Raw genomic sequence first — 27,805 nt, 5'->3', positions numbered from 1 at the left:
TAGCAGAGTCTCAATGCAACAGACAGCGATGATTTTTTGAATGGAATCCGAGTTTTGAACGAATCAATGTAATGATTCAATGTACGATCACTTGCCTCTTTCCCGAATGAATCAGCCATTTGAACAAATCGGTGGAATGAATGACTCCCTCAACCCACTTATTAAGACAGTGACTTGCCGCCACCTACTGGCAGTTTTAGTTTCACATTTAAAGTAGCCTACCCTGTAATTAGAGCGTTAAAATTAGAAATCAGTTCATATTTAGGAATCTCATAGCTTTATTTATGCAATTGTAAATGTAGTGTAACCAGATCTGATGCCACTTCTGTGTCACCTCTGCACTGCAATGATTTAATTATTTAATTTGACTGTTAACAGTTGTATTGTTGAATTATTCTAATAGAATTTAATTTGAATGTTAGAATTTGACATGAAAGGTGATGCATACATCTACAAATTCCAAATGTCCATTTACACTCACCTAAAGAATTATTAGGAACACCATACTAATACTGTATTTGACCCCCTTTCGCCTTCAGAACTGCCTTAATTCTACGTGGCATTGATTCAACAAGGTGCTGAAAGCATTCTTTAGAAATGTTGGCCCATATTGATAGGATAGCATCTTGCAGTTGATGGAGATTTGTGGGATGCACATCCAGGGCACGAAGCTCCCGTTCCACCACATCCCAAAGATGCTCTTTTGGGTTGAGATCTGGTGACTGTGTGGGCCATTTTAGTACAGTGAACTCATTGTCATGTTCAAGAAACCAATTTGAAATGATTCGAGCTTTGTGACATGGTGCATTATCCTGCTGTAAGTAGCCATCAGAGGATGGGTATATGGTGGTCATAAAGGGATGGACATGGTCAGAAACAATGCTCAGGTAGGCCGTGGCATTTAAACGATGCCCAATTGGCACTAAGGGGCCTAAAGTGTGCCAAGAAAACATCCCCCACACCATTACACCACCACCACCAGCCTGCACAGTGGTAACAAGGCATGATGGATCCATGTTCTCATTCTGTTTACGCCAAATTCTGACTCTACCATCTGAATGTCTCAACAGAAATCGAGACTCATCAGACCAGGCAACATTTTTCCAGTCTTCAACTGTCCAATTTTGGTGAGCTCGTGCAAATTGTAGCCTCTTTTTCCTATTTGTAGTGGAGATGAGTGGTACCCGGTGGGGTCTTCTGCTGTTGTAGCCCATCCGCCTCAAGGTTGTGCGTGTTGTGGCTTCACAAATGCTTTGCTGCATACCTCGGTTGTAACGAGTGGTTATTTCAGTCAAAGTTGCTCTTCTATCAGCTTGAATCAGTCGGCCCATTCTCCTCTGACCTCTAGCATCAACAAGGCATTTTCGCCCACAGGACTGCCGCATACTGGATGTTTTTCCCTTTTCACACCATTCTTTGTAAACCCTAGAAATGGTTGTGCGTGAAAATCCCAGGAACTAAGCAGATTGTGAAATACTCAGACCGGCCCGTCTGGCACCAACAACCATGCCACGCTCAAAATTGCTTAAATCACCTTTCTTTCCCATTCTGACATTCAGTTTGGAGTTCAGGAGATTGTCTTGACCAGGACCACACCCCTAAATGCATTGAAGCAACTGCCATGTGATTGGTTGATTAGATAATTGCATTAATGAGAAATTGAACAGGTGTTCCTAATAATCCTTTAGGTGAGTGTATATGTGAAAATGCCCCTGGAAATCAATTTAAGATGGCAAATATTACCCCTTAATTAAATTTTTTTTAATTTCTGTCACTGCTGTGAACTGACCACTGCATAGAATATGAAAAATATGAATATCTTCGTCAGTTAGCTGTCAACAACAGGCCTAAACCAGCCATGGCACCAAGCACAGAAACACAATCAGCAAAATATTATCTAATTATTATCAACAAAACTTTGAAAATATCGAGACATATTTTGTCAATGTTGCACACCCCTAATGCATGGTATTAATTTTGATTTCTTCAGGTCTTAAAGGGTCTTTAAAAGGTCTTAAAAAGGTCTTAAAAAGCCTTAAATTTAAAAAAATAAAATAAACTTGTGTGCAGAAAGTGTGCAGAAACCCTGAAGTTATTTGGGAGCTGACTTTGCTCAAAGAGGTAGTGAAATGAAGCAAGAGGATCTGATAGATAGAGTTAAAGAGGTTATAAGAAAATATCCAGCTGCAAGCAACTCCATTAGTGAACTGGAGAATGGCTACTCCCTCTTATTTGGGTCTGCACTGCCGTTAAAAACCTACTCCGTTTGTCCAGTTGTAGATGATAAACAAGCAGGAGCAAAGTGCCCTGACAGTAAGAGTATATACAGTTATATAGACAAGTACATAAACAGTTCCTTGTTCTTAAAGGGATAGTTCACCCAAAAATGAAAATGACCCCATGATTTACTCACCCTGAAGTCATCCTAGGTGTATATGACCTCCTAGGTGTTCTTTCAGACGAATACAATCAGAGTTATATTAAAAAATGTCCTGGCTGTTCCAAGCTTTATAATGGGAGTGAATGGGCACCATTTTTTTAAAGTCCATTCAAGTGCATCCATCCATGATAAAAGTGCATCTATCCATCATAAAAGTGTCCCAAACTGCTCTGTGGGGGGGTTAATAAAGGCCTTCTGAAGGGAAGCGATGCATTCATGCAAGAAAAATATCCATATTTAAAACTTCATCGACTAAAATATCTAGCTTCCGGCAGACGGACGCACGCAAGTCAACTTACGGCAAAAGAGTAACACTAGAACTTGACGAACAACGTAATGACGAACGCAGTTGCCCAGCCCTGTGTGTTTGAACCGCGAGAGAAGCGTCAGTTGCCGTCATTACGTTGTGTGTCAAGTTCAAGTGTTTCTCTTTTGGCGTAAGTCGACTTTTTAAATATGGTTTTAAATAACTTTTAAAAAGGTTTTAAGTAACTTTTAAAAAAGTTTTAAATATGGACATTTTTCTTTCATGAACGCATCGCTTCGCTTCAGAAGGCCTTTATTAACCCCTGCAGAGCCGTGTGGAGCACTTTATGATGGATAGATGCACTTTAATGATGGATAGATGCACTTTATGATGGATAGATTCACTTTAATGATGGATAGATTCACTTTTATGATGGACAGATGCACTTTTATGATGGACAGATGCACTTTTATGATGGATAGATGTACTTTTATGATGGATAGATGTACTTTTATGATGGATAGATGCACTTTATGATGGATAGATGCATTTTTATCATGGATAGATGCACTTTTATGATGGACAGATGCACTTTTATGATGGATAGATGCACTTTTATGATGGACAGATGCACTTTATGATGGATAGATTCACTTTGATGATGGATAGATTCACTTTTATAATGGACAGATGCACTTTTATGATGGATAGAAGCACTTTTATGATGGATAGATGTAGCCTGACTACGTCAGACTTCGTACTTCCGCTCAATTTCATTTCGCTTCTGTACTCAGTCTGAGACAGCGTCATAGCTTTCCGTTTTCCTCCGGCCTGAAAACAGCCGGGCCAATCAACGAACAGAGGGCGGGCTGAGAGCCGTGACGTAGACGCTGATTGTACCGTGGATGCATAGATTTACTTCACATAATCTGCAGAAGTCGTTCACAGCCATGTTCACTCCGGTGTTTCGCTCGATGGTTTTTGTTTTCGCATCATATGTGTGTTTACAGTGGAAGTTAGATGCGGCTGAGCATGCGCATAACACACGCCATAACCAAACATTATGTGATTGGCTTACGGGTAACCAATGATTTTAAACTTCAGACAAGCGCCCTCCCGCGAGAGAGAAAACACTTCTCTATTATGCCATTCCAGACTCTGTCTACGAAGCAAAGCGAAGTAGCAGAGTTTGGTATTACCAGGCTAGGATAGATGCACTTTATGATGGATAGATTCACTTTAATGATGGATAGATTCACTTTTATAATGGACAGATGCACTTTTATAATGGACAGATTCACTTTTATGATGGACAGATGCACTTTTATGATGGATAGATGCACTTTTATACTGGATAGATGCACTTTTATGATGGAGAGATGCACTTTGATGATGGATAGATGCACTTTTATGATGGATAGATGCACTTTTATAATGGACAGATTCACTTTTATGATGGACAGATGCACTTTGATGATGGATAGATGCACTTTTATGATGGATAGATGCACTTTTATAATGGACAGATTCACTTTTATGATGGACAGATGCACTTTTATGATGGACAGATACACTTTTATAATGGACAGATTCACTTTTATGATGGACAGATGCACTTTTATGATGGATAGATGCACTTTTATACTGGATAGATGCACTTTTATGATGGAGAGATGCACTTTGATGATGGATAGATGCACTTTTATGATGGATAGATGCACTTTTATAATGGATAAAAGCACTTTAATGATGGATAGATGCACTTTTATAATGGATAAAAGCACTTTAATGATGGATAGAAGCACTTTAATGATGGATAGATGCACTTTTATAATGGATAGAAGCACTTTTATGATGGATAGAAGCACTTTGATGATGGATAGATGCACTTTTATAATGGGTAAAAGCACTTTAATGATGGATAGAAGCACTTTAATGATGGATAGATGCACTTTTATGATGGATAGAAGCACTTTAATGATGGATAGATGCACTTTTATGATGGATAGATGCACTTTTATGATGGATAGAAGCACTTTAATGATGGATAGATGCACTTTTATGATGGATAGATTTACTTTTATGATGGATAGATGCACTTTAATGATGGATAGATGCATTTTTATCATGGATAGATGCACTTTTATGATGATAGATGCACTTTTATGATGGACAGATGCACTTTATGATGGATAGATTCACTTTAATGATGGATAGATTCACTTTTATAATGGACAGATGCACTTTTATGATGGATAGAAGCACTTTTATGATGGATAGATGCACTTTATGATGGATAGATACACTTTAATGATGGATAGATTCACTTTTATAATGGACAGATGCACTTTTATGATGGACAGATACACTTTTATGATGGACAGATGCACTTTTATGATGGATAGATGCACTTTTATAATGGATAGATGCACTTTTATGATGGACAGATGCACTTTTATGATGGATAGATGCACTTTTATGATGGATAGATGCACTTTTATAATGGATAAAAGCACTTTAATGATGGATAGAAGCACTTTAATGATGGATAGAAGCACTTTTATGATGGATAGATGCACTTTTATAATGGATAAAAGCACTTTAATGATGGATAGAAGCACTTTAATGATGGATAGATGCACTTTTATGATGGATAGAAGCACTTTTATGATGGATAGAAGCACTTTAATGATGGATAGAAGCACTTTAATAATGGATAGATGCACTTTTATGATGATAGATGCACTTTTATAATGGATAGATGCACTTTTATAATGGACAGATGCACTTTTATAATGGATAGATGCACTTTTATGATGGATAGATGCACTTTTATAATGGATAGATGCACTTTTATAATGGATAGAAGCACTTTAATGATGGATAGATGCACTTTTATGATGGATAGAAGCACTTTAATGATGGATAGAAGCACTTTTATGATGGATAGATGCACTTGAATGGACTTAAAAAAATGATGAAAAATGATGCCCATTCACTCCTATTGTAAAGCTTGGAAGAGCCAGGACATTTTTTAATACAACTTCAATTGTATTCGTCTGAAGAAGAATGTCATACACCTAGGATGACTTCAGGGTGAGTAAATCATGGGGTCGTTTTCATTTTTGGGTGAACTATAACTTTAAGTCTTTAAAAACACATTGTTGGCTTTATTCTTGTAGGACCACAACAGAAGATTGATGAGGAAGCAAAGAAGGTTCAGTCCAAACCTGTGGTAGATGAACAAGTGGTTCGTCCCAAGGCAAGTTCAATCGCCCCTGGTAATCTGTCCACTAGTGACTTCCCAGTTCTTGGTTCCAAGATGCCCAATGCTGAGGAGAAGAAACTGAAGGAGGGAAGAGGGCTTGTCTTCTATGAGTCCTTCTACAGCCAGATGAGGGAGGTTCATGGTGCAAACATGAGGGCAGCAGAAGCCTTGCTGGAAGATGAAAACAATGTTGGGAGACAGACAAAGGCCATGAGCTCAAGCGAAGTGAACAGTTTGGCGGAGGATGTCATGAGAGCCCTTGCAGCCGAAGGAGAGCATGTGACCATCAAGAGGGTTTGTGTCTTGGGAAATTATCCAGACCTTAGTGCTGGGCGGTATGACCAAAGATTTATATCACGGTATTTTTCAAAATTATACCAGTTTCACGGTACATGACGGTGTATTTTATTTTTTTGAAAGCATGACTGGGTGTTAACCACATTTTCTTCTGATTGAGAGAGGAAACACTGCAGTGGATTGACTCAGAATGCCCTATTTTACTGTCATGAGTGAATATTGTAGAAAAATCCCACACTAGTATTAATACAGGTTTGTAAGACCCCATAAAATGAATGAATTCGGTATGAACCGGTATACCGACCAGCACTATCCAGACCTATTTTGTGCTCATCCCAATGTCAATACCATGACTAATATTTTTTTTCTATTGTCAAAGGTAATAAGCAGAGTTTGCTCACTTCTACAAGTGTCTACTTTGGAAGATTTGAATGTGGACGCTCTTCGGCATCTTCCTGCAGTGCAGGACCTTCAGCGCACCATCCAGGAGATCAATCTGTACATTGAGGTATGAGGTCTACACAAAAGTCCCAGTGTAGGTTTGCATACCTGCCAACCTTGCAAAAATTTTTTGCGTACTGACGACGAGGGGGGGAGGGGTTGTATGGGCGGTTTGGACGACGACACGCATGCATTATATAATTGCATTGCATATAATGTGTGCTGGTCAACTAGTCTAAAATTAAGAAACCCTTAGAACATAGTAAAAAAAAAAAAAGATAAAAACATAGGAACATTGTGTACAATTAAGATAGGCTAATTTATTTATTTTCCAATATCCAAATATTCATCAGCACGGAAGAGCCTAGGTCACTCCCAGAACAGATTCCAATTATTTACAAAGAGCACTCTCTGTTCATTACACCATGTCATTAGCCATTCAAATATGATACTAAATACCACAGGGAAAAGGGCTTCTATTTGTGACGTGCTGTCTTTGCATTTGAACATTGCACATTTTAAACAGGACACGCATTAGCTGAATAAATGTTAGCCAATACAAACATATTTATAGAAAACAGTTGACAAGAATAGACAGGAGTCCAATCATAGCATAACGAATCACTTATTCTAAAAATAATATAAAGTATAAGTTCCGAATCCGACATATAATGAGGGCTGTGTTAACAGTAAAACGCCCGTCATTTAACAAATTTTAAAAGCAGGGATGGATAATACAAAATGCTTTTTGACAGAAAAAAAACCAAGCAAGAACAAAATTTAAACTTAGCCCGTCAATTTTCATTTTACAATGATCTTCTCTCTGTGTGTGCGCGCGTCCGTGTTTGTGAGAGAGCTCGCGCAGCACTGATACAACGGTACTTTTTCATCCATAAGTAACTAACGCGCTAGTTTTCATACAAAATAAATCTGTAATATAATTAGGTACTTTAGTTATAATTAACACAATAACGTAACACATACGTTTCTCAACACTGAGAATGAATGAATAAATAAACGCCTGTTTCTTCAGACTCGCGCTTATCAGTAGGCTAATCCACAAATCACAGCACTTTCATAATCACTAAGCCATAGCGATTTCAAGATTTATAGTTCAGCATTACTTGAGCATTTTATTATTTGCATGACTGAATGATGTCTTCCTCTTTTCTGAGTGACCATGAACTTAACGGAGTATTTTAAGATAATCCATGCGATCTGTGTGATCATCGAATCCATAAGATTAAGTTAACTCAACAATCAACTTTCCACATCGACCCCAGGCCGTTTCCCTTCAGGAGTCAGAAGTACCGTACTGTACTGTCCTCCTCGCTTATGACATCAGTCAGATGGCGGCCGCGGGAGTGGAAGGGGGATCGAGCGGGAATCTTTATTGGTGTCGATTTTCAGTCTCTTTTTAACCCTCTGAGGTCGAGAAACGCGCCGACGCGTTTTGCTGGATTTTTTTCACATAGCAGCAACATAAACTTAAATTACTCCGTCATTTATGGTTATACAGAAATAAGAAATATAAAAAAATAATCTGTGATATTTCTACTTTTGTATGTGTCCACTTACAATCAAATCAAAACATTGTGCTTTTGTAAAATAAAGAAAATAAACAGGGTGTGCGTTCTGCCTCTCCGTCGCGGTGAACTTTTTTTTCTTGAGCACGTCTATAAACTGAAACAAAACTCAGCGAATACTTCTCACACATTTATGAGCCATATACCTTTATACACATTTAAGTGTGTACTTTTAAATGATCGGATTCAAACTGAAAACAAATATTCTCTGTTTAAGTAATTTGTATAAAACCAACAGGATGTCCAGTATCTCAAACGCTTGCTAATTACTTTTTAATTCGACACGCCCACTCGCGCAAAAGTGATTCACATGCAAATCTCCACATGGAACGCGAACGCCCTCGTTACCTCAAACACAAAACACCAAAACACTTCACAAGTCTCTGCTTTTCGTCGAGTTTGGAAGACACGCTGTGAGCTTACATGGATTTACCTCAGAAGAAGAAGAACGCGATTTGAAGACAAGAAAGATGTAAGGTAAGAAATTCTTACTTATTAGTTTATGGTATTGTTGCATAAACTTCACATTGCAGTTGAACTGTTGCTAGATATATGGTGAATATTATACTATTTAGACGCGTGTTTACTGTTAAATACTGTTTGTGGATATCTGCTCAAACATAGATATGTATAACCATAATGTTTAATATTTTGGAGCGCGATGGCGTTTGAATGTATCACATTTTGGAGCGCGCTGTGGGTTTGAATGTATCATATTTTGGAGCGCGCTGTGCGTTTGAATGTATCATATTTTGGAGCGCGCTGTGGGTTTTAATGTATCATATTTTGGAGCGCGATTGCGTTTGAAAGGAAAAATGCACCAAACATTAGGCTTTATGTTTTTACTATTATCTCCTTTCATATCATCATAACGAATGGAAACATTTGAAGTAACATATGATAATCAATATATTTTTCTCTAGCGTAGTTGTTCTTGAAATCTTTTGGAAGATTTAATTTATTGTTATTATTATTTTATGCAGCACTGCGTAGCCTATGCCTACAAGGCACAACAAACCTGGTGTTCATTATATATTGTTGGAAACATGTGTGTGTGTGTGTATTCTGTGAATTTTAAAAAGAAATTTTAACCAGAAAAATCTAAAATCTATTCCCAAAATCGTGCTGCCCTATAGTTTCTCTTGATATCAGTATGTTCACAGTTTTTTCTTTTTTTTTTTCTTTCAGGGACCAGATGCAACTGAGTCCTGCTGACTTCAACATTCACATGAGTCTCTGTACATGAACATGGTAAAGTGAAAATCAAACACCTTGGAAATGAAAGGTATGTACAATGTTTTTAGGAATGGCACAAAGGTCTCTGTCTTTGGATCATTGTTTTCAATGTGCTCTTTTGTCATTTGTATTTTTGGATTGTGTTGTGTTGTAAATAAATCCAAACAATCTAAAAGCCATTCTTTTTTAAATCTCCTCATTCTTTGTGCAAGGTTGCTCTGAATGACAGGGTCTGATCGCTCCTAATAGGGCAGTTAGGGGAGTGTCTTTGTCTTTCTCAGGTGTTAAAACCTTACATATTCATGAGATGATCACGCCTCTTCGCATATGGCTTTGTCACACAAAACACGTCTTAGAAATTTTAAATCAATATATTGTCTTATCTGAATGAGCAGTCAGGGTGATTTTCACATAGTTTTGGAGCAAATATTCTAGGCTATGTCATACAATTTTCAAAAGTCTTGTGAAGAAATAATCAGTATGGGTTTCATGGCCTTATTTCAGTGAGAATTTTTTTTTGTATTTTCACAAACCACGCATAAATGTCATTATCTCAAAACTACAAACTTTTACATACATGCTGCTGATATATTATTGTAGCAGAGTTTGTGCTGAATACAGTGTAATTAGACTTTAGCCATGAAAATGTCACAAGTAACAGAAAAAAACACAAATGTCAGAGCATGTCAGAACACCTCCAGAGCCCAGAAAACAGCTCAGACCTCAGAGGGTTAATGATAGGCCTTACGTATCTGTCAATCATCCCCGCTTGCTATTTGGGGAATGAACCCAGCCCTATGATTGGTCGAACTTTTCTTCTTTTGCTGTAGCTTGATTTGAGGACAGCGCGTGCACAGAGGCGTCACCAGGTTTTTGCGTAGTTTAGAGTGACAAATCGTACCAGCGTACTTTGAAGTCAAAATGCGTATCCGCTACGCAAAATGCGTACATGTTGGCAGGTCTGGGTTTGTGTTGAGACTTGTCTCAGGGGCCTCATTTATAACTGTTGTGTCGCACAAAACAGGCCCTGAAAGAGCGTACGCATAAGTTCACATAAGTTCACACTTCACACACATAAGTTGTGATTTATAAAAACACACTTGACGGGAGAGTGTGTAAGGACATCTGTAAGTAAACTTTTTTTTTTTACCTTTATTTAACCAGGTTAATCAGTTGAGAACAGGTTCTCATTTGCAACCGTGACCTGGTCATGCGTATGAATATTCTAGAGACACCGATGTTGATCTGAGGGACTGACGGCTGATGAAGGAAAACGTACTCGGTTACTAACGTAACCTCGGTTCTCTCTAGAAGAGGGAACGAGTACTGCGTAAGATATCTTACGCTAGGGGAAAATCCTTTTTCCGCGAGATATTGAAGCCAAAAATTATCCTTAATTTTGTAATAATGCAAAACGCGTTGCGGCAGCATGCAGACATAGGCGAGGCAGCTCGCGCGCCTATTGGCTGCTCTGCGGCAACTGCAGCAGCCTATCGAGCGAGGCCTGGCGTGACGCCAGACCCAATCAGGGCACTTCGCGCCCGCTGCGTCACGTCCCGCCGAAATGGGCGTGGTCTAGGCCTATAAATACCGCTCGCAGGCAGCTATTATCTGGTTTTTCATCATCGAAGCAACCAGAGCGTGTGCATGCACGGCAAGATACGCAGTACTCGTTCCCTCTTCTAGAGAGAACCGAGGTTACGTTAGTAACCGAGTACGTTCTCTTACGAGAGGTCTCTCGTACTGCGTAAGATATCTTACGCTAGGGGACCCAATGCAAAACGCCGTGCATGCTGAGATCTGACACCAAAGACCCAAGGGCGAAAGCCCGGGGTACATATAGTGCACAATCACTCAGGGAACTCACAGGGAGTCCGGGAAGAGGGAGGGGCGAAGCCGCACTCTTCCACATATGGCAGCGTCGCTGAGACGCGAATTTCATACAGACAGGGCGGGGTACGGCCTGAACTGATGGGGGAATGTGGGTCTTACACAGTCTGCCCAGGCACATCTCGTGCTGCTACTTTTTACTGTCGAACATTGAGCTGTGCTCAGTAGACGCAGCATTCTGAGCTGATAGCATCAGGTCAGATAATACTGGTAAACTTAGACCGACAGCAGCCTGGCCTGCAGGGCGGGAACCTCTAGGTTATAAAACCTTATAAATGTAGACGGGGAGGCCCAGCCTGCCGCCATACAAATATCTTGCAAGGCAATCCCACTTGATCAGGCCCACGAAGAGGCCATGCCTCTCGTGGAGTGCGCTCTGACACCCAACGGGCACTGCATGCCCTTGGAGGCGTATGCCAGCGCTATAGCATCAACTATCCATCTGGATAGGCTCTGTTTCGACGCGGCTAGTCCCTTAGAACGCCCGCTAAATGAAACAAAGAGCTGCTCCGTCTGTCTGAAAACAGACGAGCGAGACACATAAGCTCGTAATGCCCTGACTGGGCAAAGGAGGCTCGCGTCTCTTTCCTCATCAGGGACCGGTAGGGCTGACAGGGAGATAACCTGCGCCCTAAACGGTGTGTTGAGGGATTTTGGAACATAACCGTGCTTAGGTTTGAGTATAACTTTTGAGTCATTAGGCCCAAACTCCATGCACGCCGCACTCACAGAGAGCGCGTGTAGATCCCCTAAGCGCTTCACTGAAGCGAGAGCCAGCAAAAACACCGTCTTGAAAGACAGGTGTTTCAAATCAATTGACTGTAAAGGCTCAAATGGCGCACCTTTCATGGCTTCCAGAACCGTAGAAAGGTCCCATACGGGGACTGAGGGAGGTCTGGGAGGATTCAGTCTCTTAGCCCCTCTAAGGAAGCGGATATAGCCGCCACATAAACTTTGAGCGTGGAGGGGGCCCTGCCCTCATCCAACAGCTCTTGTAGGAAGGAAAACACCTCCGTCACACCACAGTCTGTGGGTGACACACCACGGGCTGTGCACCAGCCCGAAAACACTGACCATTTCGAGGAGTAGAGCCGTCTCGTAGACGGAGCTCTAGCCTGCGTGATCGTGTTTAATACTCCTTTAGGGAGTCCAACATGTACCCGTTGATGGCCCAGACATGAAGGGACCATAGTTCCGGGTGAGGATGCCAGATCGAGCCGTGGGCCTGTGAGAGGAGGTCTCTCCTCACTGGTACTGGCCACGGGGCAGTACTTGCTAACTACATCACGACTGGGAACCAAGGTTGGTTTTTCCAGAACGGTGCCACTAGCAATACTGAGCATCCTTCTTCCCTGATCCGTTCTATCACCTGAGGCAGGAGAGAGACGGGGGGAAAAGCATAGAGCGGGCGGCGGGGCCACACATGGGCCAGCGCGTTCCTGCTCTTGGAGAAAAATTCCGGACAGTGAGCGTTTTCTTGAGACGCAAACAGGTCTACTTCCGCTCTGCCGAATTTCTTCCACAGCAGTTGGACTGTCTGTGGCTCATTTCGAGGCAGTTTATGTGCAGGAGCTTTTCCCGTTCCGACCACTGGCCGAAGAACGGTCTGCCCTCGAGCAGCGCTCCCCATCCCGAGGTGGACGCGTCCGTGGACACCACTCTCACCCTCGAGGAAGTCCCCAGGCTTACACCTGATTGGTACCAGTCGTTCGCTCTCCAAGGTTTCAGAGTTGTGACGCACTTCTGATTGACCCTGAGGCGAAGCGAACCGGATGCCCACGCTCTGCGTGGGACTCGCGCTTTCAGCCAAAACTGCAGCGGGCGCATGCGGAGCAGGCCCAGCTGGAGCACTGATGATGCTGAGGCCATGAGACCTAGCATCTTCTGAAATTTCTTGAGCGGGACAGACGCGCCGCAGCGAAACGAGTTCGCTGTGCGTTGAATGTCTACCGCGCGCTGTGGTGATAGTCGCGCTATCATGGACAGCGAGTCCAATTCTGTGCCCAGGAAAGATATCTTCTGACTGGGTGACAGAGAGCTCTTCGCCCAATTGACACTGAGACCCAAATCCTCGAGGTGATCGAGTAAAATGGTCGTGTGTTCTATGAGCACTGCGCGAGATTGCGCTAGAATCAGCCAATCGTCCAAATAGTTCAGTACTCGCATGCCTCTCATTCTGAGGGGTGCGAGCGCCGCATCCATGCACTTCGTAAATGTACGGGGTGCCAGGGACAAACCGAACGGCAGGACTGTGTACTGATATGCCTGGCCCCCGAAGGCGAATCTCAAATATCGCCTGTGACGTGACGCTATTTATATTTGAAAAATACGCGTCTTTCAGATCTATTGACACAAACCAATCTCCTTGGCGAATCTGCACAAGGATTTGTCTGGTCGTGAGCATCCTGAACTGTCGCTTCACAAGCACTTTGTTCAGTTGCCTTAGATCTAGTATGGGTCTGAGACCCCCGTCTTTTTTCGGTACCAGGAAGTATCTGCTGTATAGCCCTCCTTCGCTCTGAACTTGAGAGAGAGGCTCTATGGCCCCTTTGCTCAATAGTTTCGCCACTTCGGCTCGAAGTAAATGTGCTACTTCTGTTTTTACCGTGGTCTCGACGCGCGCCACATAGCGGCGAGGGCGTCGGCGAAACTGTAGCGAATAGCCTCTTTTTATAATGTTCAGCACCCACTTCGAAACCCCGGGCAGCTTTGCCCATGCGTCCGCATGAATAGCTAGGGGTTGAATACGAAGCGCGCTCCGCTCGCTCAGCGATGGGGAGGCTTCGGAGTGCTGTAACACAAGCGTCGCGCTCGTGACATTTGAGGCATGGGGCGCGCTGATAACAGCGGGCAGATTGCCCGCGCTCGACTCCTCTGCAGTGGTCAACCGCGAGGGGGAGGGCTGGGCGGTTCCCGTAGGAACTGTCATGTCTATGTGTGGATGTGGGCGCGGGACAGCGGGCACATTTACCACACTGAAAGCATCGTTCGCTTGAGTGAAGCGAATGCACGTTGGTTTTGTTTTTACAGAAACCGTGAGACATGCATAACGTGGTGTTAGTGGGCACATTCACCATGTTTGAAGCGCAATCGATCTGAGTCGATTCATGTGCGCGAGCCCTGTGTGACGGGCTGTGCTTGTGTGTAGAGATGGGCACTGGGCAGTGGGCATTCTTTCTACACATAAAGCACCATCGGCCGTGGCCGGGACACCAGAAAAATTCACACTTATGGGATTTATCTGGGTAGCCGTAAAAACGGCGTTTGTGTGCAGGCAAGCGGGTGACAGAACCGACTTGTTTACTGCAGGATACACTGGAACAGTCACATTTACTGGAACTGAACGAGCGAGAAGTTGCCATAGAAACAGAGAGCGTCAACATGCTGGCGTTTATTGCAGGCCTGCGTGCATTACAACAGGCTTGTTCACTGCAATATTGACATTTCCAGTCGCCTGAATTCCAGAGGGGAGTGGGAAATGTATAGGAAAAAAGAGGTTGGTCCGTCCGCAGCGGGACCAGAAAAACTCCCTTTTTTTTTCCTTACGCCAGTGACGCACGGAACACCATAGAAACGGTGTTTGGGTGCAGGCGAGCGGGTCGTACAACGCGCTCGTTGGCTGCAAAATACACATCTGCAGTCGCCTTTTCAGGGAACTGACAGAGCGAGCATTGACGGCATAATTTTATCTGCCGGTAGACCCGGGGATCGAACGCGGGTCTCTCGCGTGCAAAAACCTGAGAGTCTGCCACTGGGCCACAGGGGGAGACACATTGTAACTCAGTTAGCGCGAGTATTATAAGAGAGCGTCAACGTGCTGGCGTTTGTTTGCAGGCATGCGTGTATTACAACAGGCTTGCTCACTGCAATACTGACATTTCCAGTCGCCCGAACTTCAGAGGGGAATGAGAAATGTACGAGAAAGAGGAGGTCGGTCCGTCCGTCCGCGGGGGGACCAGAAACGCTCTTTTCTCCTTTCGCCAGTGACGCACGGAAACCATAGAAACGGTGTTTGGGTGCAGGCGAGCGGGTTGTGCAACGCGCTCGTTGGCTGCAAAATGCACATCTGCAGTCGCTTTTCAGGGAACTGACAGAGCGAAGCATTGGCGGCATAATTTTAACTGCCGCTAGACCGGGATTCGAACTCCGGTCTCTCGTGAGGAAAACCAATGATTCCGCCACTGAGCCACAGGGGGGAACACAAAGGTTTTCGGATGCACGAGCATATAAGAGCGTCACATGCTTTCTTCTGCGTATGCTTGCAGGCGCGCTTGTATTAAAACAGGCTCGCCTGCTGCAATATTGATATTTCCAGTCGCATGATCAGGGAACTGGGAAATGTATGAGAAATTGAAGGTCAGTCCATCCTCGGAGGGACTAAAAACACACCTTTCTCCTTTCGCCAGTGAGTGACGCATGAATGGGGCGCAGAAGGCAGGGTAGCTTTCTTATAACGTAAAGAAAAACTAACCCCGACCGTCCGCTTCCAGCCTCCCTTGTGAGCGGCGCAGTTTGCGCGGCTTGAACAGAGGGAGAGAGAAAGCTAGCCCCGTGACCGCCCGCTCCTGACATCCTCTGTGAGCGGCACGGTGTGCGCGGCTCGAACAGAGGGAGAACAGGTATCGTCCCCCAAGCAGGACACACACACATAACGCCGGATAGCGCAGCAGGAAGGCAAGGAAGGCGGCGCGGCCAGCGACTTCAGTGACTCGTCCCGCTGAAGGTGCTCTCTTTCAGACGGCAGGGCTTCTTATCCAGCTGCAGCGATGCGTGTGCTTCGCTTGAAGGATGAAAAATCAGATAATAGCTGCCTGCGAGCGGTATTTATAGGCCTAGACCACGCCCATTTCGGCGGGACGTGACGCAGCGGGCGCGAAGTGCCCTGATTGGGTCTGGCGTCACGCCAGGCCTCGCTCGATAGGCTGCTGCAGTTGCCGCAGAGCAGCCAATAGGCGCGCGAGCTGCCTCGCCTATGTCTGCATGCTGCCGCAACGCGTTTTGCATTATTACAAAATTAAGGATAATTTTTGGCTTCAATATCTCGCGGAAAAAGGATTTTCCCCTAGCGTAAGATATCTTACGCAGTACGAGAGACCTCTCGTAAGAGAACCACTTTAATCCTCTGAGGTCTGAGCTGTTTTCTGGGCCTGGAGGTGTTCTGACATGCTCTGACATTTGTGTTTTTTTCTGTTACTAGTGACATTTTCATGGCTAAAGTCTAATTACACTGTATTCAGCACAAACTCTGCTACAATAATATATCAGCAGCATGTATGTAAAAGTTTGTAGTTTTGAGATAATGACATTTATGCGTGGTTTGTGAAAATACAAAAAAAAATTCTCACTGAAATAAGGCCATGAAACCCATACTGATTATTTCTTCACAAGACTTTTGAAAATTGTATGACGTAGCCTAGAATATTTGCTCCAAAACTATGTGAAAATCACCCTGACTGCTCATTCAGATAAGACAATATATTGATTTAAAATTTCTAAGACGTGTTTTGTGTGACAAAGCCATATTCGAAGAGGCGTGATCATCTCATGAATATGTAAGCTTTTAACACCTGAGAAAGACAAAGACACTCCCCTAACTGCCCTATTAGGAGCGATCAGGCCCTGTCATTCAGAGCAACCTTGCACAAAGAATGAGGAGATTTAAAAAAGAATGGCTTTTAGATTGTTTGGATTTATTTACAACACAACATAATCCAAAAATACACAACAAATGACAAAAGAGCACATTGAAAACAATGATCCAAAGACAGAGACCTTTGTGCCATTCCTAAAAACATTGTACATACCATTTCCAAGGTGTTTGATTTTCACTTTACCATGTTCATGTACAGAGACTCATGTGAATGTTGAAGTCAGCAGGACTCAGTTGCATCTGGTCCCTGAAAGAAAAGAAAAAAGTGAACATACTGGTATCAAGAGAAACTAGGCCTGAACGATTTTGGGAATACATTTTAGATTTTTCTGGTTAAAATTGCTTTTTAAAATTCACAGAATACACACACACACACACACACACACACACACAAATGTTTCCAACAATATATAATATAAAGAACACCATATTTGTTGTGCCTTGTAGGCATAAGCTATGTGCAGTACTGCATAAAATAATTGTATTTTACAAAGCAGCCTATAAATCTTCCAAAAGATTTCAGTAACAATGCTAGAGAAAAATATATTGATTATCTTATGTTACTTCAAATGTTTCCATTCGTTATGATGATATGAAATGAGATAATAGTAAAAACATAAAGCCTAATGTTTGGTGCATTTTTCCTTTCAAACGCAATCGCGCTCCAAAATATGATACATTCAAACCCACAGCGCGCTCCAAAATATGATACATTCAAACGCCATCGCGCTCCAAAATATTAAACATTATGGTTATACATATCTATGTTTGAGCAGATATCCACAAACAGTATTTAACAGGAAACACGGGTCTAAATAGTATAATATTCACCATATATCTAGCAACAGTTCAACTGCAATGTGAAGTTTATGCAACAATACCATAAACTAATAAGTAAGAATTTCTTACCTTACATCTTTCTTGTCTTCAAATCGCGTTCTTCTTCTTCTGATGTAAATCCAATGTAAGCTCACAGCGCGTCTTCCAAACTCGACGAAAAGCAGAGACTTGTGAAGTGTTTTGGTGTTTTGTGTTTGAGGTAACGAGGGCGTTCGCGTTCCATGTGGAGATTTGCATGTGAATCTCTTTTGCGCGAGTGGGCGTGGCCGAATTAAAAGTAATTAGCAAGCGTTTGAGATACTGGACATCCTGTTGGTTTTATACAAATTACTTAAACAGAGAATATTTGTTTTCAGTTTGAATCCGATCATTTAAAAGTACACACTTAAATGTGTATAAAGGTATATGGCTCATAAATGTGTGAGAAGTATTCGCTGAGTTTTGTTTCAGTTTATAGACGTGCTCAAGAAAAAAAAGTTCACCGCGACGGAGAGGCAGAACGCACACCCTGTTTATTTTCTTTATTTTACAAAAGCACAATGTTTTGATTTGATTGTAAGTGGACACATACAAAAGTAGAAATATCACAGATTCTTTTTTTATATTTCTTTTTTCTGTATAACCATAAATGACGGAGTAATTTAAGTTTATTGTACTACAATGTGAAGAAAATCCAGCAAAACGCGGGGGCGCGTTTTCCGACCTCAGAGGGTTAATATTCATTATGAGTCCTAATCACAAATACAGTGCATGTTCACAATAACATTTTAAATACATACAAGAATGACTGGGGTTTATAAAGGGGATTCTGCGCAGGTTCTGGCGTACGCTCGCTTTTATAAGTCTGACTTTTTTTTTGGTGTACAACATTTTTTGCTTTCGGGCGCATGTACACTTTTAGTAATGTTTATAAATGAGACCCCTTGAGTTTACCTGATGTGTTTCTTTCCACGTCAGTCAGTGGAGGCGGTGTCTTGCGTGTGCACACTTTACGAACTGGGACAGGGTCTGGCCAACCTGAAAAACAAGAAACGCTTTGAAGAACTCCATCTGGGCCCTCTCTGCAAGATCCCTCTTATCCACCGAATGTTCAAAATAGATGCAAATACTAAAGATGATGATGTACGTCAGATTACAACTGTGGACGTTCTTGAGGTGAGTCAGCTTGGCATTGGCTGTGTTCTTGACCAGTATTCAACATACTCATTGATTGAATAACTTTATTGTGCCCAGGGGGAAATTCTTTGGAAATTCACTTGTTTAACACACACAACATAACCAATATAATAGGGAAGACACAATACAGAGAAAAAAAAAACAATTCCTATACATCTGCATTGACGTAACGCTGTGGTTTTCTGCTTGCTTTAGAGTCTCAGAATATTCCGGAGAAGAAGCACGACACCTAGAATTGACCTTGCTGATTTCCTGAAGCACCTTGCAGACCATTATAGCTGCGAGTCGCCTTATGAACTCGGCATCAGAATACAGAGTCTTGGGTTGTCCATTTCGGTAAGATTCCCTATTGTTGTTGCCATATTTTTTGGGTCTGTCCACCCCTCTTTCGGAAATGTCTGATTCGGTGTTGAGGGTTCTCACTACAAATAGGGATGCACGATATATCGGCCACCATGTCGGTGTCTGCAGAAAATGTAGCTGAGATATTAAAGCTGATAAACAATGTATTATTTCCTTCAGCTGAGACGCTTCAGATGCCACTGTTCAGCATGATGGGATTGAGTTGCTTGAAATATGATTGAATCACTTCAAAAAGGAAAATAGAGTTCAGTGCAACATGTGCAGCGCAAGTCTGTCATATCGGCTACATAAAATTATAATGAAAACATTATTCAGGGATGTGATTCTTCCGGATAAATCCGGAAATCCGGCTTTTCCGACCTGAAAATGATGCTCTCGTAAATCATGCAAATCCGCTTTTTTCTTTTCTTTTTTTTTCGGGTCGCGCACAAAGCACTGTTCAGGAATTAGTAAACATAATGACCGCTCACCCCTGTCAACGTTTTTGTGCCTCTGATTCATGTCTTCATGTCACTCCGAGTCCGCTAGTAGTCCATTCATTTGTCACGATGGAACTTCCTTCAGAGCAGAGCTCCACCAAAGAGCCTGCACTCGCTGCCGAAGGTTATCTAAAGTGTGCTATGAATTTTGGACGTGTGGGGTGAACTATTTCTTTTCTTAGCTGAAGCCGACAACAGGACAAAATAAATGTAAAGAGAGACATAGTGGAGTTCCTATTATCGTTTTGACAAGTATAATAAATTCTGTAGTCTAAAAGAAAGAAAATCTAGCATTTCGAGATTAAAGTCGAAACAGTTCGAGAATACAGTCTTTCCTTAGAAGTTGCTTGTGTGCTTGCCGTTGTTTCACATTGCTGCACAGGCATTCATAACAGTGCGCGTCCACTGGCGCAGATCGAGTGTTTCCAATTCGTGTGTGTGTGTGTGTGTGTGTGTGTGTGTGTGTGTGTGTGTGTGTGTGTGTGTGTGTGTGTGTGTGTGTGTGTGTGTGTGTGTGTGTGTGTGTGTGTGTGTGTGTGTGTGTGTGTGTGTGTGTGTGTGTGTGTGTGTGTGTGTGTGTGTGTGTGTAAAGAAATGCGCTTGTTAAGTCGAACTGCCTCGAACATGGATCTACACAAAATAATAGCTTTTTACTTTTATCTAAGTATAAAGAATTATTGGTTATCGGCATCTGCAAAATGTTCATATCGATGCATCCCTATCTACAAAGCATTGATCCTTCAAGAATTCTCCCAAACTCTGGAACTGTGAAACTGTTGCGCTCTAAAATTCCCATCATTCTTAATCCAATGGATAAGACTTTATTTGCTCATGCTCTGTTCTTAGATGTTGAATAAGGCATCGGCTGCTGAGTATTGCCACATGGAAAATGCCAAAGAAACCATTCTGGAGGAGGTGGATGACAAAATGTTTGAGATCAAGAAGAGCCTGCTGGATCCCACCCAAGGACCTGTGATCTACTCCCAGGTGGGAAACTCCAAGCTTAGGAACAAATATGCAAATATGACCGCCACCGATGCAGTCCTGGAAGTCTTCAACAACTCTGAAGGCATCTTCAGTGAAACTATGACGAAGGTGAGCAACTTAAGGGCGAGTATTCGTTTGCAAGTTGTTTTTTCTTGTGGTTTGGATGTTTGATGTCTGATGTCTGCTAACCTCACTGAAAACGCTCAAGTTGCTGTCCTTCATGGGTGGCATCTTGCAAAGTTAAAGCAGGGCTTGTTTTGGCACTTACTTTTGTGCATACTTACTAAAGTTTTTTCCAAAACTCCTAACAGTGTTGTAGTGCTTCAGACCAAATTCGAGGTAAAGGAGTAGTTCACTTCAGAATTCAAATTGACTGATAATTTTCTCTCCCCCACGTCATCCAAGATGCTCAAGTCTTTCTTTCTTCAGTGGAAAAGAAATGAAGGTTTTTGAGGAAAACACTCCAGGATTTTTCTCCATATAGTGACTTCAATGGGGTCCAACGGGTCAAAGGTCCAGATGTGAGTTTCAGTGCAGCTTCAAAGTCTCGACACGATCCAGCTGAGGAATAAGAGTCTTATCTAGACAAACCAGCGGACATTTTCTAAACAAAATAAACATTCATATACTTTTAACCACAAATTCTTATCTTGCACTAGCTGTGATGCACGCAGATCGAGTCTAGTCTCGAGTAATAAAACACTGACGCATAGCCTGAGTATTAAACTTGAAGGTTATCTCACAATTCAGATGTTTTTCTTACAATTGTGAGTTTACATCTAGGAATTCCAAAACAAGCTTCGGTAAGATTTGCATATGGGCGAACACAATATAGCGGTGTAGTTTTGCTGCCTTTTGTTTGGAGCAGCCTTTACGTAAAAGTGTTTGTCTTTCTTAAACAAGGTTTGGTGGTTGAGTTCCCACTTGTAATTATTATTCCTAATGAGATGCAAGGGATAGTCCACCCCAAGCTCTCTTATAAAGTACTCTTTCTCGTTTTGTTCCAAACCAGAATCACGTACTTTCTACTTACCAAAACCCAAAAGGAGATTTTATTTGCTTGGTGTTTGCAATTACGACTGGAACTGAAGCTTTCAAGCTTCAAAAAGTGTGTGGATGATGTAGAATTAGAATTTTGGGTGAACTATTCTTTTACTTCATGCTTCATTCCTGGTAATTGCAGTGGTAATTCCTTTCAGCTGTTTAAGGATGTAAATCGGTTTAACGATGAGAGTAGGAGAGGGATCGGTTGCTTTCCTCATTAATGTGATGTCACGCTCATCATCTGCTAATCCCACACAGAAATGTTTCTCCAACGACTTGCATCATAACCATTGAGTCTTTATGGTCCTCATGCAGTTGCTCTTTTGATTGACCTTTCCCTCTTCATTCACTTTAAGCCATTCTTTGTACATATCCATGAACTTATCCATGCCATTTCTGCTCTGGTTTGATTAATTGCAGAGTTCCCACGGGTCCTTGAAATCCTTGAAAGTTTGTAAAAAATAAAAAAAATAAAAATTCAAGTCCTTGGAAAGTTTTTGAAAGTAAACACACACAGATACAGGCCCTTGAAAGTGCTTCCATATGATTCCCTCCGATCCGCTAATGTGTTATTCCGCCAACACTTCGTGGCCCATGCGCACTAGCTTGCGCATTTACGGTAGTTACGCGCGTTTACGTGTTACGTTAAGTGTTTGCCGCGTGAGGTACTTTGTGTTGTACGTTGCCATGACATTCACGCGTGCAAAACTGTAACAATGTATCTTACAGGGTAACACGATGTAACCTTGCTCTTACTTGAAATGTGTCCCACATTAAGTCTGAGGGTTTGAGGGTATTGGACCTGGAAAGTCCTTGAAAGCTCCTTGAATTTGAAGTTTACCGAAGCGTGGGAACCCTGTAATTGAACATGAATGTTTCTACTTTATAACGTGTTATGGAAACGACTGATTGTGCTTGTTTTTTTGTGTGTATCCTCAGGATATTCAGGCATTCCTGACATGTGTAATGAGAGACAGGCAAGCTAGAGCCCTATTCCAGCTTGCTATATGCTGTGGCTCCTTGGACGCGCCTCAGGACCTGGTAGATAAAGAGAAACCTCAGATAAAAGCAGAGGCAAAGGAAGCTATGGAAGAGAGAGCAACAGAGATGCTCCCCACTGAAGGTGTCCACTTCATCACCTCATTAGTCATCTTAATTTCCTTTTCAGTTTTAGTACCCTCTAAGGTTAAGGCCCTGATGTACTCACAGCAAAGTCATGTTTTTGTCCTCCGCTTAGGGTTTAAAAGTGAACATCCAACGGCATTTAGATGAATATGTCAATATGTGCTGCTCTTTCCTCTCAATAACACAATAAACACACAACAGAAATGAGAAAACAGCAGTTCAGAAAGCATCTTCTGTTCATAGAGATGTGGAAATGTTTATATTCAGACTCTCCTGTCTCGTCACGTTTACTCAGACAGCACTTTATACAGTAGATGTGTTACAGTATTAAACATGAACAACAATATCAGAGTCTCTTTCAATTAGAGTCACAGCTTCAGTTTCTACTATAAAGCGGCTCTTCAGTGTGTTCATGTTTTTACTCGCGTCTGAACCAAGCGGCAACATTCTAATCTGAAAAATTAAGCCTACCCGGAAGTGCAAAAAACTGCAATACATCGAAAATCCGCTAGGGGGAGGTCCCAAAAGGGAGCAAATGTCCATAGACCCCCATGTTAAAATGTCTGATTTCACAGCATAAATTCATGTTTTTACAGGTTGGTCCCATGGACTTTTATTGTATTTTTCGATAGGTTCCGAGTGCCTGACAACTGTGAGGGGGGTGAATTTTTTTCTAACTCGTTAGTTTAGATCGTATTTAGATATAAAATTTATGACAAATAAGGGCGTGGTTAACTTTGATTGACAGCTTGATTGACAGCTGATAACGAGCATAGGCTGCGCCAAGGAGAATGACAACATAGGAAGCGCCATTTTTTAATATACAGTTGAAATATAATACTACTGTTTTTGTATCATGAAATGTAGTTTTAAGAGTTTTTCAGGCGAGAATGTAGTTGTTTAAAGCTCAAATCTGTGGTTTATTTATAAATATTTATGAAAATTTTATCCAGGTTGTGAGATCCAGTCGATCACCGGGCGCTCGGCGCTCATGTACCCCGCCTGGAACAGCCTTTCCTCGGCTAGTCGTTCTGACGTTTGCCGCTGACTCTGGCGTCTCTGTAGTGGTTAAACATGAGATATAACTCGTCTTGTGTATATCTAACGGGTGATCTTTGGTCTCGTGAATCTATAATTTGTTCCCTGGCCAATCGTTTTGGCTGAGGGGAAGTTTCATAACTTTATAAGCTATTTAACTTTACCGTTGTATGGTTAGACTCGAGCGCTGACTTTGTATGTTTGACTGAATTGTTTGCTTTATTTGCTTCTTGTACCTTTTACTTATACTTTTATAATGGCTAATATTGATAAAACTGAAATTTAACAAAAAGAGACTGGGTTGAGTTTTGTCATTTTAAATTTTAATACAACGAAGATCTGTAATGTTGTTTACTGCAACATCTGTTGTTTAGTACAAATGCACATATTGCCTGGACCATATTAAAATGTTTAATATTTTTATATTATATTTAAACGAAAAGAGGCAGGGTTGTGTTTTATATTTTGTTTTGTTATAAATAGGCTAACGTTATATGCAGTGAATATAATCAATACGCGTTGCCTGAACCACATTTGTGTGGCTATAATGTTTAAGATTTCTTTAAATGAAAACGTAAAGAGGCAGTGTGGTGTTTTATAACATATTTCGTTTTGTTGTTGCCTAAAATATACATACCGGTACAGAGATACCCGGAGTAGCAGAGCGAGCTGAGTGACGCGCGCTGTTCCATTTGCAGAATAACCAGACTCGGCATTAACTGCATTAATAACTGCATAAATAACTGCATAATGAATGTAATTTGATACTTATGAGTCATAAGTATCAAATTACATTCATTATGCAGTTATTAGAGGGAGATGTTGCAATAACGAGACAGAAAAGTATGTGCGTCAATATTATTATTTATTTATTAATTCAATTCGTTTTAATTAATTCGTTCATTCTTTTTTTTCCATAACTGACAGATGACAGTAGACTATAGCCAAATAAATGAAACACAAAGCCCTTTTAACAAGTAGGCCTATCAATAATTATTTATTTGTTATATTATCTGCAATACAAATCCGTGCTGCAGGACTATCCATTTATTTAGCCTATATTCAGTTTAATTTTCTATTGATTATAGATAGGACTATATATTGTATTTATTAAAATTAAACTGCATGTTTCTATTGATTGTGAAGCTAGACATTGAAAATTGCAGATCAAGCGCATGGGGCGAAATGCTTTTTCTTGTTATGAATTGTATCCTATTTTCCGTTATTACAGTTGACTACGCGAAGTGATATGGAGCTGTAATGCGGTCGAGACCTGCCTGGAACTACTTTAGCCGTGCGTTTCCCTGAAAATAATGCGCACCTTAGAACGTTCGTCAACCAATCAGATTCCAGCATTCAACGGCCCTGTAGTATTTTTAGAGCATACTGAGTGTTAGGATTACCGATTTGTTTCAGCCTGTATCCACTTTTGAGTCCTTAAACACTTATTTCTGGGTTTTTTTTAGCTTGTTTGCAGTACACCTTGTCACATAGCAGCTTTTAGACATTTTGTTTTGTTTTTTGTTACAAGTCAGAAATGACAAGGAGGATTTTTTATAAAAAAAAAAATTTTATCTGTCTGTTTGTTTTAATTCTTTTATAATGCTGTTCTTTTGATGTGAAGCACTTTGGTCAGTCTGTGGCTGTTTTAAATGTGCTCTATAAATAAAGTAAACTTGAAACTTGAAATTGAAGAGGCAGCTTCACACAATACAAAGTCAATGGGGACAGTTTGATTGCTCCCCCCCCCTCCCCCCATGACGCGTGTCGCTCTGTCTCAAGGCCTGTATCCACTTTTGTCTCTTTTTACACTCGTTTTTTGGGAATCAAAAAATAAAATCAAAAATTGTTCTTGAAATCCATTAATGAACTTGGTTTTGTCATGATTTTGTTGGAAAAGACATCACACTAGTTCATTCTTCGATTTCACTTGAAGTATATCTGTGCCTTAAAAGGGGAACATGACAATGAATAGAAACTTTTCGTAATATTTTATTTATTTATCTGTATTTGTTGGGGTTTTCTTAGCAGTTATTGAGGTTTTTTATTTAATTGCAGTTAATTTAATTAATAAATTAATCTGCATATTATAAAAAATGAATTGGTAGCATGTTACAGAAAGGTCCTATTAGTTAGCATTGGTTAATGCATTAACTAACAATATGCAAGACGTCTAAGGCATGAAGATGAAAACACATTTAAATATGTCAGTTTAGTGACAAAGATGAGTTTTAAGAGATACAATTATTGACTACATGATTTTTAATTGTTAGCTGTTTTAAAAAAAGGACCCTTATTGTGAATTGTTACCAATTAATTCAGTAAAATTTTAGTCCGCTGACAGTCTAACTTCTAAATTACTTTTGCTCAGGTGCTTGAATTTTGTTAAGAAAGATTGCATTGATTTGTTGCATAGTTTTTGATGCAAATCTATAGATTCCCTTATTATTACGGTTCTCCTTTTCCTAGGATGACGATGACTATGGGGAGTGTGCATAATCAGTATCAGTGTTTGTTGGATCAAATGTTCATACTTGATTTAAAAACTTTCCTGCCTAATGATGTGGTCCTGTTTTGCATAGCTGACGTGAAGAGCTATTTCCAGGATCATGTCGCCAGCTTCACTAGCACACCTAGCCTAGCTGAGCTGCGCACGCTGGAGAAGAAGATCGCAGAGCACTTCAGATTCACAGACTTCAGTCAGCTGCAGCAGGGCACTTACCTGGACTTCATTATCAAAAACAAAAAGGTGTGTGTTTCTGCTTCACCTCCAAGTCAAGTCAAGTCTCCTTCATTTATACAGCGCTTTAACAATATAGCAGGGTCCCCGCGGATCCTTAAAAGTCTTAAAAGGTCTTAAATTAGATTTTTTTTAATTTAAGGCCATAAAAAAGCCTTAAATTTTTTTTTTTTTTTTTTAAAGTCTTATTTTTACTTATGAAAGGTCTTACATTTTAGATGACACTTTAACTTAGACTTATCTAAATGCTTTCGAAATTAAAACTATCTAATTAGCGTTGGCCTACGTATTATTTTTTTAAATCTATCTTGGTGGATTTGCTTGTTCACGTGACAATTCGCGTCACTTATGGCAGTATATTAGCCTACATCTGTCTCCTGCACGCCAGAGGAGAGAAGAAAACGAGTCAATGTCAGTTCAATTGTAAGTTCATTCTTTATGTGCTTAGGAGTGTGCGATATTGTCTATGAACTATGATGATATTGTAATCATTGTTTTAACTATGTACGAGGCACTGCGAGTGTGAGCTGACATCGCGTTTGTCTCTCATGCTTGCTTTCACTGCGTGATGTGTCAGTGCAGTTATAGATGTCCCCAAATGAGTTTTTGTCTTATATTTATATCATATTATGTTGTTATATTAGAATATCATGAGCAAGAGTGCCGGTTTCCATTGCAAATGTGCTATTTATTTTATACAACAGTTAAATTAACAATAAAGTTAACATTGTGAGTTACTTTTTGGACACAATATTGTCAATTTTCACTTTATATCACCGACGAGAATTTCATAATGAAGCCGTGGTCCAACAGACAGCGATGATTATTTTTATTTATTTTTTATTTTACTGAAATCCGCGTTTTGAACAAATCATTTTAACGATTCAATGAACAATCACTTGTTTTTCTAGATGAATCAGCCGTTTGAACAAATCGGTTGACTCCAACAACTTGCTTA

General features: G+C 41.1%; 1 protein-coding gene across 1 annotated transcript in view; it reads left to right on the top strand.

Annotated features, from left to right (window-relative positions):
* LOC309488882 (uncharacterized protein) overlaps window positions 1-27,805 on the top strand; it is a gene marked incomplete at its 3' end in the record, with an annotated part of 120,423 nt that overhangs the window by 59,106 nt on the left and 33,512 nt on the right. The window contains exons 12-18 of the mRNA XM_082157300.1: window positions 5,870-6,249; window positions 6,632-6,760; window positions 18,853-19,050; window positions 19,267-19,407; window positions 20,760-21,008; window positions 22,884-23,067; window positions 26,690-26,856. Of these exons, the coding sequence (XP_082013426.1) occupies window positions 5,870-6,249; window positions 6,632-6,760; window positions 18,853-19,050; window positions 19,267-19,407; window positions 20,760-21,008; window positions 22,884-23,067; window positions 26,690-26,856 (1,448 nt within the window). The remainder of the gene's footprint in view (window positions 1-5,869; window positions 6,250-6,631; window positions 6,761-18,852; window positions 19,051-19,266; window positions 19,408-20,759; window positions 21,009-22,883; window positions 23,068-26,689; window positions 26,857-27,805) is intronic.

This window comes from Leuciscus leuciscus, assembly GCF_965113295.1.
Source record: "Leuciscus leuciscus genome assembly, chromosome: 24".
NCBI classification, from domain to species: domain Eukaryota; kingdom Metazoa; phylum Chordata; class Actinopteri; order Cypriniformes; family Leuciscidae; genus Leuciscus; species Leuciscus leuciscus.
The sequence above is the reverse complement of the archived record's forward strand: the minus strand, read 5'-3'. Positions and strand labels throughout refer to the sequence as shown.